Source organism: Pelmatolapia mariae, linkage group LG1 (assembly GCF_036321145.2).
Source record: "Pelmatolapia mariae isolate MD_Pm_ZW linkage group LG1, Pm_UMD_F_2, whole genome shotgun sequence".
In the NCBI taxonomy this organism is placed as follows: domain Eukaryota; kingdom Metazoa; phylum Chordata; class Actinopteri; order Cichliformes; family Cichlidae; genus Pelmatolapia; species Pelmatolapia mariae.
This window is the reverse complement of record NC_086227.1, coordinates 33,092,357-33,104,992: the sequence shown is the minus strand read 5'-3', so window position 1 is coordinate 33,104,992 and position 12,636 is coordinate 33,092,357. Positions and strand designations below refer to the sequence as shown.

Genomic DNA, 12,636 nt, shown 5'->3' with positions numbered 1-12,636 from the left:
CACATTGGAGACAGACAGCTCTGTTTCAAAAAAGACAGAAGTCAGTGGACATAACAGAAACAAAAACAAAAACAAAACAAGAGAAACAGTGTATTAAAAAAATCTGAATTATGAGAAATGCACATCTGTGAATGTCATTTTCAGGAAAAATAGAAAATAAATAAACAATTCCTTCATTTATAATCTCTCAGCAAGTAGTTTAATAGGTTGATGATTTATCCTTTGAAGATACATTATGTAGGAAAATAAAATTTGAGGAAACATTTGGAAGTTAGAGTGAGATTTGTGAATAACACAATTTTCTTAATTTTCCTAGTTTATAAAGACTAAATGAATATATTGAGCTCATTTTTGTCACTCTTAATATGGGTGGAAGCACATATGCACTAGAGATTTGGAAAAACATGACACACATGATGTGAGGTGCTGATTAATAATAAAACGTAAGACAACTGGCAAGAGTTTTAAGTGCATGTCTATGTATCCATGTGGATGTGTGTGTGTGTGTACAAAGCATTTCACCACTTCAGTAACTGTACTTAATGTAAAGTAATTAGCGGCATTATTTGTTGCATTGAGTTTCCTTCTTTTATTCAGCTCAGTTTGAAATATGCCAAAACTGTTGGTTCAGTGTATAGGTATCATAGTTTCCAGTGATGGCGTGTAATTGTTCACTCCTTACAGTCAGGGTCCTCCACTTTATTTCTGACTGTAATCAGCCAGTAGCTAATTAGATGACAGATTTGGAATTATCAAAATAAATGTACTTACTCATATAGCTCTACTTTTCACTGAAAAAAGGGATCACACCATCACTGGTGTTGCGTTGAGGTTGTGTGTTACAGATGGCAAAAGTTGACTTTCCGCTTAGCTGGACACAGAAGGCCTGAAAGAATTCACTACTGACATGAAACTCCCTCGCTCCATTTCAGTTATGCTCTCTTTCTCTGCTAGTTTCTTTCTTCACTTTCTTTCCCTTTTGTCTCTCACCCTTTGACTCCATCACTCTGTCTCTGTCCCTTTCTCTATTACATCTCAGCCTCACTCCATCGCTCTCTTTTCCTTGATCCTCTGTTACCTGTCAAGACTTTTTTTTTTGCTTTTTTCTATCATATCTGTCTCACTTCTCTGTGTGTGCCTTCATGTATGTGTGTGTTTGCGTGTGTCGGTTTTTGTCCTCCATTACTTTTCCTTCTTCCTGACTTTCCCTCATCAGATTTTACTCTTCTTTTTTTCTCTCTGACAAGATATAGGTTTGCCCTCCCACCTTGACTTACACGCGCACACACACGCACTGATGCACACATCCCCTTCTCTCTTTCTGTCCGTCTTATCTGGATCTCTACCTGCCTGCCAGCTCTGGCCCGTTGCCTGCCCTCCTCAGGGAACACAGCAGAGAGGAGAGGAGGAACGCCTAAGGCCCAGCCTCCTTAGCCTTCTTAGCCTTCTTATCTCTCACACACACACACACACCCACAAACACAAATGCACACACACACACACAAATGCACACACACACCCTTACATCATATAGTCACAACACAAACTGAAGTTTCACATGAGTACATGAAATTGCAACTTGACAGAATTGCAATTCTCATGAGTGCATTTCTCGATGAATCAGTTTTTTTCCTGTACAGCAAGATGAAACGAAATTGCATTTTTTTTTCTGCTACTGAAATTTTTGATTGTACAGCAGCTGAACAATTTCAGCAATCTGGCCTTGCAGAAATTTGCCTCTGTGTATATTACATACAATGATACAGCATGCCTCAGCACTCCCAGCAATAGTGGCACTGGACATTTAAATAACTTGCAAACATGTTTTAAAAAGTGGCTTACAGAGGGTCACAAACAGGGCAACATAAAAGTTGGATATACTCTACCTACATGTTATGAAATTTAAGAACCATCTGCAATTTAATAAAGGTTGTTGTGATAGAGCTTGCACAGATTTCCACCTTGCCAATTAGGATAGATTATGCATATACTTTAAAGTTATATAGAAATGGATGCAGGAACTGTACCAAACTTCCTGAGGTAGACAGGTGACACGATGTCCATCATACAGATAGAAAAACTTTGATTGCTGAGGACAAATTCTATGGGACCTAGAAAATAGCTTCCATTCTAAGAATATAAGTTAAAATGGACAAAAAAATGACTTGAATTTTCAATGTATTAAGTTATAACAACACAAAATCTTGTTTTGTGTTGTTATAACTTAATAGTTGTTTTGTTATGTTTGTTTTCAGTTTTTTGTTTTGTTTTCTTTAGTTTTTAGTTTGGTTGATTTTTTTTTTCTCTGACTCCTACCCATCCAATTTAGACAAAGCCAAGGTGGGATAGCTGCACCACTTGTCAGAGCACTTAGTCAGGATCTAATTAACAACACTTTCCTTCATGTAATGGCAGAAATGCTAAATATAGAAGTTATGCATGGCATTGTAAAAAAATAAACACACACACATGCAGGGTATCTATCTTTTCCATCTCTCTGAATAGTCTTAATGAAGGCTTTGATACCGCTTATCAAAGTCTCGGTGTTACAACAATCGTGGCAGAAATCCTGCCCACTACCAGCAGTCTCGAGGGCAAACTCTAACCTCAGGTGTGTACACAGAGTGAACAAGCACAAATGACTGCACACCATACTCTATATGTGCACCTGATCATAACGTATACACACGCACACACAAACATTAATTCACCTTCTCGTGCATGCCAGCGGTAGCAGTGGGCGGTCCCTGGCGAGACAGAAACACACTAATGGATAATGACAGGGTTTGACAGCAGGAGAGTGAGCTGAGTCATTCTGGGCACGCAGGCAATGAATAAAAGAATGGGACTGCTGTCTGAATATCCCTCACTGACTGGATTTCCTTTGATACCGTACTATTCCTGCCAGTCTCCCTTGGTAATCCTGCTCATTACACTGCTGTCCTACAGTTCCAAGACTGGCAGCAGCAGCCAGTATGACAAGAGGGACAAAAAGTTGTCTTCACTGGAAAGCCAGCACCATCCTGTGAGCTGTAACCTGTAGTCGTAAAGTTTTGTCTTCCTCTTGATGATAAGTTACGCAATGAGTTTTTAATGTAGACCTTTCTTACAGGAAGTGGAACACAAACTCAGGCTCAGAAAAATTAATATGTCTCTTCAACTTGCCAGCCTCTATTGTCTAAATTGTACGAAAGCACCATTGTTGCCGAAATTTATGTGACACATCACTCGGAAATATATCACTCCATGAAAGCTGCCAGTCATATCATCCAACTGTCTCACAATGCATCTGTCCCACTGAGTTGAGTCCAATTAAAACCATCACCAATTCCCAACTCTGGCCAGAATTGGCTTGTTGTTCAGAAGACCACTGTTTGGCCAGAATCATCATTTGCTGTTGCTCCAGTCTGTTCTCTCAGAGCATCAGACACAAACAGCTCTGACAAAAGGCCAGTTGTCTAGTTTGTCTGATTAACCCACTACTTCTAGACAACTTGTGAAATCTATTCCAGGAATCTCTGACTTTCCGTTTTTCCTCTGACGTTAAATGTTGAGCTCTTTTCGTCAGTGTCACATTGACACGCAAATGCTATTCCAATTATTCTGCACCCTCTCTGCTCGCTGTCAAATTACCAGCGCTGGGAGCGGAGCACGGCTCTCACTGCACCTCTCTGGCATTTTCCCTGACAGGGAGAAGAAAGGAGTCTGAGATAGCAGAACGAGGGAGGGCTTGGGGCTCAATGAGTATTTTAAATGCTGAAACCAGGTAATCAGACAGACTCAGTCTGAGACCAGGAGTGTACTGTTGGATCGAAGATGTTTTGCTATGGATGGTTTTCAGCAGATTGTCAGAGCAAGACTGTATATTTGAATACCTGGCCTGGTGCTTTGCATGGAAAGCAAAAGAAAGAAATAAAATATAAAATGCTTGCAAACTGAATTCATACTCCATAGTGGTTTACTCGGCAATGTTTTGCAGTCAGCTGCTAGGTGTCAGATTCATGACAGGAAGATTTTTTGTATTGCTTCTGCTTATTGGTGCAGTAGGCAGTACAGAGCAAAGAGCAGAGGCTTAGACAGATGATGTGAACATAATGCTAGTTTGGATCTCTGCACTGGAGAACACAAACCTAAGTGTGGCATGCAAAACATCCTGAAGCAGTGTATCAGTCATTTCAGTGTTTTGGTGTTAAAAAACAAAAAAAGAAAAAGAAATTGCATAAGCAATGACAGATTAGCTGCACATTTTCAGCAATTTTTGGTCTTATCTAGTCTTAGAATTTGCCCCAGCAGTGCCGCTTTAGTTCTTGTTTTGTTTTCTCCTCAATAGGCACAGCAGTGGGTTGGTAGTCGGCAGTATGTAGGCTGCGTTTCTTAAATGACACCTCAGCTCCGGGGACCTTGGGGCAACATCCACCTGACGTGTGTAAGAGTTATTTCAGGCATAAAGGAGTGTCAGTCAGTCAATGTGACAGCCCTTTGCAGCATTCACATACACACATACACACCTCTCATTAGCACAGAGCTGTGAGGGGCTGAGTAAGTGCTGCTCTGCTCAGATGTTCACATACACTTCACTGCCTGTCAGAGCCCCACCACACACAGCACTGTGAGACTACAGGCCTCTGTGGAAGAAATGCATTTACGAAGGGAACTTTTATTTTCATTATCTGTGCAGGACTGAACAAAGTGAGAAATCTGCTGCTGTAACAGTTGTAGCTCTAGCTATACAAAAGTTGTAGGTCTGTAGTTCTGTTTATTGTTTGGTGCTATTTTGCTTTTTTACCGGTTATCACGAATGTAGCTGGAGTGCAGCACAAAGGGCATAGAGAGGCGAAAGAGGAAATTATAGGTTGGAGTCTGGAAGCTAGAGGTGATGCACTAAAGAGGAAGGGAGGGGAGTCAATGGAAGAGAGGAGATAAAACACTTAGGGGAGGGCAGAATAAAGGATCAGCATCTGCAGGGGAAAGAATAATAATGGAAGGGATGCAGTGGAAAACTGAAGCCAATAACAGGAAAACAAGAAAGTGCTTGAAGCTAATCAGGAGTTCCTGTGAAGGCCTGGAATGTTCTTATTTGTGGGGTGACTGAAGCCCAAAGGTGAGCTGGTAGACTCACCTTTAAGAATGGATGGCTTAAGAATGACTGATGGAGAAATAAGGTTTCCTGGAGGCATAAACCCAGGTGACGCTCCTGTTATTCCCACCTCATAATGCATGTTTTCTTATGACAGCTAATCAATCTGAGCTGTTTACACTTTAGTGTCAAGACTCTTAAGCTGCCTTCCCAAGTCCAATTACATGTTTCTCTGAAGTAGTGGGGAGGGATAAAGGTCATTGTTAGCGGCACGATATGTAATTCGAAAGAAATGTTCTTACAACCCTGTGATTTCATTCAAATTACTGCATGCTGACCAGCCTTACAAGGTTGTGATGTAATCTTTAGCCCGTGGGTTGTCTTGGACAAAACAATCGCGACTACAAGATCACTAAAAAGTGAAGTCCCAACAGTTCACTGCTGAACTATGCTAAAAATGTTAGCAGCTAAAATTTGCCCCTGGTCATAATTTTTTGTCTTTCCAAATAGTTACAATTATGTGTCATAGTGAAACTAATCTAGTTCAATAGAGCTAAAGTTATTTTAGAAAATAAATAATATTGGCCAGAGTGGCTGTGTAATTTTTTTAATCTGTGGATTTTCTCTGCATGAATGCTTTGTCTGACTACAGTGTTCTGTCCTTATTGTGCGTCCCTTTGCCCAACTTGACAGACAGCTAACGGTTTCAATGAACATAGGAGGCGGAAGTAAGTTTGAGGCTTTTTACTTCGTCAGTAGTTCAATGATTGACATCCTTTTCTTCCCGTAAAACTAAAAACAAACACAAAGTAAATGTTACAAGATGTATTTTCCTTTTAACTCACACTTCTAGGATATGAACTACACTGTTATATAGTATGCGTAATCAACAGCGACTCAGTAGTGATCACAATACAATTTAGCGAGTTTAGCATCCTCAAAGATAAACATAACAGACGAAATAACTGGTTTCTAAACAAATCTCTGTAATAGAAATGCACCAAATAAACTTGTAAACATGTTGTACATTAATACTCACAAGCAATAACTCTCCAAGGCAGAAATGTTTTAAAGAGCATCTAAGGCGACAAACAGCATATTCTGCAGGCTAACAAGCGACCAGCTTCCTGTTTCCTCTACCCACAGGAACACAGAAAAACCCCACCAAAATATAAGCTTGTGAGTATTCCCACTATGACCAGCAGAGGGTGCTGAAGAGAAAGAACCTATGCATGTCATAACATACAGCATACAAATCAACTGCATTAAAATATTATCATCTAATTTTTAGTTTTAGTTGCATTTAATGCATTTGTTGTTATTACAAATTTTTTGAAGTTTTAATGTATTTTAGCGTAATAAGGCATAAATTATCAGGGCAAGATCTTAGTGGGATTATAATGATTGCACTTGGTTCAGGATTTATTCTTTTTTATCTTTTTTCATGATGGTATGATGTATGGACATAAACTGTAGGCGCAGGGCGAATACCAAAGTTGCTGATCTACCAATATGTTGAGGCAGCCTCCTAAATATTCACTTAGTATTCAGCCAAGGTCCCTGTGCTTTACTCACATGTCTGGACTCATCAGTCCCAGCTGTAATCAGTAGTGCTCTGACAGCAAAACAAGGGGTGTGTAAGAGAACGTGAAGCTAACTCAAATGAGAGGCCAGCGTAAACAGTGACAGGGCCAATTCCAGTTCCCAATCTCACTGCAAATAGAGGTGAACAGGGGAGCACAGAGGCTTAACGAAGACATAGCAGCATCTGATCACAGCACCTCAGCACGCCACTAGTGTACCAACAGGTCGTGATAAAAGGATTACGCTTTGACTTTAATCTAGAAGAAATGAAAAATATGGGTGGAAAAACTTAAAAGGGGTCATCAAGCGTGTGATCTAATCCCTCTCAGAGCTAGTGCACAAAGCTGTAAATGAGTTTGTAAAAATAAAAATATGCCACTAAGGGTACGCAATTATGGTCTGAGTACTTTGTATTTGTTTGAAGCAAGCAGTCGAAGCCATCACCTCTTTTTTATTAAGAACCATCAGGAAGGAAAAAAATATGGTGGATCATGAAAACTGAGGGCAACACAGTTTGTCTGTCTGTATATCCAGTTCCAATTTTAGCTAATAGTTTCCTATTCAGGTAAAGTTTCCTCTCAGGGAAAGCAAGCCTCTGTTTCAGCACCAGGAGCTGTCCATGGTCCAACAGTGTACGGAAACAATATCTTCTCCCATGTTTACGTGATGTGCCCAAACTAGCTGAATATGCAAGTTCTAAAATGTTTTGGAGATCTTGTTTGCTGTGTATTTATTTATTTGAATGTAACGTGAAGTGGGGATAAGGGAAATAAAGCTTTTGCTGATGCAGGTCCTTCTGTACGTGATTGTCCTTTATAAGCAGGAGGCAGAGTAGAAGGGTGAAGTGAAAATTGTGCATGCTTTCCACAAAGGGCAGAAGATGTTATATCCCAACAAATATGAGTGGGAAGAGCAAGTCTTGGTCAATTGTGTGTCAAAGTGTAGGAATTTGTTTCTGCTTGTGATTCTAACCTCAGCAAATAAGCAAATACATTTACTTTACACAATGTCTGACTTTATGCTATACAGGATTTAGGGCTGTACTTTGTTTACAGATGATTTAATCCCAATATTGGCAGGGTTTGTTGATGTTAATGAGGTTATTTCTGATTGCTGTAAATGAGGTCATTTTTTAAGGTGAATTTGTGATGTGAATGATAGAACACGGATTTGTAGACGAGGAGCTGATCAGCATTTCCTTTGTTTCCATGACCATGAGGTACGGGAAGGAAAGAAAACCCATAATTGATTTCCTGATAGGCCACAACAGAGTTAATGAGGACTCCCCATGTCATCTGCATATTCTAAATATTTGTAACAGAAGGTGCGCCGTTGGAGTCATCTCCACACATGGTAGAATTTTAGTTTAGAATTTGACTTTTACAGTCTACTTTAATTTGCAAGAAGAACTTCATGCTGTATTAAATAAGTTGTGGGGGGAAATAATGAAGCCTTAAACTCATTTTAAGGTTCTAATGAATTTAAAACTAAGTAACTTCAGTGTTTACTGAGGTCTCATATGAGAAAGAGGGTATTTTCTTCTAAAAAAAAAAAAAGTTTTACATTGCCGTGGACTGAGAGGGTGCCAACCAAGAAAAAGAAAACCCTGCTCCAAAGTCGAGACCCTCAAGCTTAACTGAAATTTGCAGCTGTCCACATGGACAAGCCAAATGCCTTCTGGAGGAAAATCTTATGGTCAGACTCAACAGCTAGACAGCTGACACATTACAATGACTCTAAACACATCAAAGCTGGTTTTGGAGTTCTGGAATGGCCTTTCCAAGCGCCAAACCTTAACACTATTGAAAATTGTGGACTATGCTTAAAAGTCAGGTCAGTGCCAGGAAACCATTTAATTTAAATTACCTCTACAGGGAAAGATAATGACCCAAAACAAACAGCAAAAGCAACCCAAGAGTTTTTCAACACAGCAAAATAGAGTATTCTTCAATGGCCAGTTACTGAAGACAAAACTTATGTTTTGGCAGAGAATGTCACGAACAAGCAGCAACTGAAGGTCACAGCTCTAAAGACCCGGCAGAGCATCTCAGGTGAGAAAATTCAGCATTTGGACATGTCCTTTGGTTCTAGACTTTAAGCAGTCATTGACTGCAAATGATTTTCTACCAAGTATAGTAAAGAATCCTTACATTTATAAATACTTCTGAGCCTCTGAAATTGAGGAATTATGTATTGCAATGTCTGTAATTTCCAAACAGTTAATGCAATTTTTTTAACTAATTGAATGAAAGCTAAAAGTCTACACTTCAATCATATTCTTCCTGTTTTAGTTAAAATCTACTCTGGTCATTTGCAGAGGAAAAACTGCACATTTTCTCATTGTCCAAATATCTTATATAGAGGATATGGTGAAGTCCTCTATAAAGGTTGTCTTGTTATAATCATCACAGGAATCCTTTTCTTTATCTAACCATTCCTGTTTAACTTTCAGGACGGCACAAAGAAGGACTTCATGGAAATTTTAAAGAAATTTCAGGATTCTAAAAAAAAAGCTTGACAACATCTCTCCTTACTATGTTTGTATCCCATAGGCATCCTATTGCCATTGGCAAGGGAGTTCATAAAGAGAGTACTGCAGTGTGTGCACTGTGCCTATAGTTCAAGAGCTCTGCAGCATCTAAATAAGATATGTGCCAATTAAAGCCGCTTTGCAGCTTGTCTCAGCCCAGATAATTCACTTAACCCTGAGCTTGCAGCTGACAGGTAGCATTTGTTTACACATCCCTCCTCATGCAAGCTGCCAGGCCCTTTTCTCTACACGGTATTAAAACAAGCCACCTCCCACCACACCCCCACACACAGCTCACTGGCTCTCTGTTTCCATGGAAATCTGCCCTAGGAAGCTTTTGCATCTTCTAACCTTGAAAGCACCCTAAGTAGGATCGACTCTGAGAATATATTGTTGTCAAAAAGAATTGTCATAACGGTAATCAGTGCTATATTTGATACCCCCGTTCAGCAGCATCCCATCTTCCTAGTTCATTATTTCCCCTCCTGCTGTGTTCTGTGCCTGAGTTAACAGCATGAGAAAAGAATCTGAAGATTGCACAAAAAAAGAAGCCTGAGACTGAAGCATATCATATTTATATATATTACCACTGCCCCACAGAGACAGCTTCTCTTTATCATTAAATTCAGTATGATATTATTTGGGATCTGTATGAGCAGTTTTACTCCTAAAGTGCTAAACAGTGTATCTGTTTAGAGTAAAAAAGAACAAAAAAAAAAGATTAGGGTCCTCCGTTGACAACTCAAAATAATTTTAATAGCATAAAGTAAATTAGAGCCTTTAGTTCCAGCTTTCAAATAATTAATAAAATCAAACTGGAATTTAGAATCAGAAAATATACTCTTAATACAACTTGCTACTTCCCAGAGTGGCATTTTTAACCCAGTCATAAACTCATACTGGGGCAATATGATCAAAGCAAAAGTACACAAGCTGCGCAGGCGCACTGTCTCAGAGCAGAAAGTGCCATTAAAATAGTGCAAAGATGTCAGCGTAGCAACACAGCCTCACGTCATAGCGGAGCTTGGGTTTCATCTCACTGAATGTTGAGTCTGTAGTCTGCCACTGACAGTTATTAGCCAAACCATGTGTTATTTATGGTACATGAATGGCACAATGATTTAACATGGCTGGGAGTTGGAGGGAGTGCCATCATTTTCATTCGAATTTCAGTTGATGAGAGAGCACATTCCTGATGATATACAAGGCCTCGCAGAAGCTGACCTTGATTTCGGTTAGTTGTGGAAGGGAAGCCTTCATGTGACATTGTAAACAACATGTAATTGATGAATGCCACTAACTCTGAGCCCTTTGAAGAGCACTTAAAATGGCCAAGGAAGTCAGAAGATCATGGCATTATTATCAGCATCACGGTAATATCAACAAGTGTCAATCAAACAACTTTAACAAATCATAGCTTTCGATAACCTTTTGAAGAGAAGGACTTCCAGCAAAGCTGAGAGAAGTCAAAGCAAAAATTACAGACCCTGAATCTTGTAATTATCCTACACTGGAAACAAAGTACAAACAATAAAGGCTAAAATAGCACAATTAGGACACAAAGAAAATAAGTGAAGTGCCAAATAATGTAATACAAAAGAAGATACCACCCTGCAAAACTGCAACAATAATTAAACTTAGTCATCTGGTCTATGAAGATGAGCTATTTCAACTCTGACGCCATATAACCTTCCAATGATTCAGGAGCTTTTTTTTGCTTAAAAGAAACAAGAATGTTTTTGTTGCTGTATATATACTCTCTCTAAGTATCAATGTTAAATGTGTAGTGAACCCAAATTCAGAACACCACAGGCTGAATGCACAATTAAAGATGAGCCTTTTATTTAAGTAAAAACCAAAGTCCCAAATTGACAAAAGTCCAACTCAGATGATCGAGGGTAAGACATGGAAAACCACAACAGTGCTGTGGCAAAGAATAATGGAAGAGAATTATACACTAAGGATTATTTGGGGATTTAAACAGAAGGAGAGTGGGCCACAGGTGAAGGAAATCCAGACATACAAAGATATAAAATCCAAAACAAGAAACAAGAAACAACCGACTATCAAACCTGAAAATAAAAAAATAAAAATCCAAACAAACTCAAACTCAAACAAATTCCCAAAGAATTCAAAACCCCAAACCAATAACAGCAACAACAACAAAAATCCAAGGACCATGACAATAAGAAGCAACTTGACAGATATTTTCATCCAAAAGAATGGCATCTTGTTTTTATCTGTTGAGACATTCTTTTGGACCACTACACATATATTTTGTGCCATTATTGGTAGACCACTAGAACAGTGGCACTGTCTCCATTAAATCTGTTTCACAAAGGCTTTCTTTATTATGTTAAACACGATTGTGTTGTGTTCGTGATTGTGTTGTTTTTTGGGGGGTCCTTGGGGGAGGTAAAGTCTATGTATACCCTCCTGTGGGCCCACCACTCGCAGGAGGAGCTTTGTCGATCATTCAGCAGATGAAGGTGGGTGCCCTCACTATTTGACCTTCAGCTGCCTATAGTGGCTTCAGGGACACGGCGCATCATCTCTGTTGGCTTGTATAAGATTTAGAGCCGTTAGCTGAGGAGAGAAAGGTCTGTGTGTTTCTGCTTAGACAGATGCCTCTGTGACCCAGAACTGGGCATTATGGGAAAAAATCTTATCATGATAATTTTTCACTTCAGTCAATATTTCTCTATATAACGATATAAATCAAATCATCATTTCTGTCAGTCTTAAAAATTCCTTTTTGTTTTGTTTTGGGATTTCTTTTATAGAAACAAACTGTTTAAAATTGTTGGAAATAGAGAATTTATCCTCATTGTTTTTAGTCCTACTGCTTTCATGTGGAGTCTTTTTAGTTTAGCAGTTAAGACACAGACCATGACGTACAATATGTGAGTCTATGTTGTTTTTATAGTGTCCCACTTTATTTGGCACTGTAAAACATTTTTATCCTCTGTCCCTTGACCTACATGTTGAGACAATGTTCCACATTTTGACTGGCTTTATATTTCAAAGGTTAAAATTGGAGGAAAGGGAGTTTAAAATGCTATTACCATGCTACCCACGCAATGCTCAATCAGGTAAACTGAAATCACCAGCTCGTCAGATTTTCACAGTAATGAAAACTACAAACACATATAAAGAAAAAATAAAAAAAAGCTACAATAAAAGCCTAGGAGACTGGCTATGAATTGTTGAGTGCAACAGAAGATGATGCTCTGGCACTTCCTTTGTTTTATTTGTTTTATGAGGTGAAATGACATGTTTTTTGTTGGTTTTATTTGTATTTATTTATGTATTTTTATTTTATTTTTAAGTCAGATATGTCAAAGCTTCAGACCAGTTGTCGACATTAGTAGTGTGCTTCCCACACAAACATACCCTTTGCTTCTTGTTTAGTTTTCTGGGATCTTTATATCACTGATGTGTCATT

General features: G+C 39.0%; 1 protein-coding gene across 2 annotated transcripts in view; it reads left to right on the top strand.

Annotated features, from left to right (window-relative positions):
• The window catches only part of LOC134631222 (carbohydrate sulfotransferase 8-like), a 169,300-nt gene that overhangs the window by 144,555 nt on the left and 12,109 nt on the right, over window positions 1-12,636 (top strand). Inside the window, exon 3 of one of the 2 annotated variants that reach the window (XM_063479332.1) lies at window positions 8,650-8,712. The exons of the other annotated variant lie outside the window; for it this stretch is intronic. Coding sequence (XP_063335402.1) covers window positions 8,650-8,712 — 63 coding nt within the window. The remainder of the gene's footprint in view (window positions 1-8,649; window positions 8,713-12,636) is intronic. 2 annotated transcript variants of the gene reach the window in all.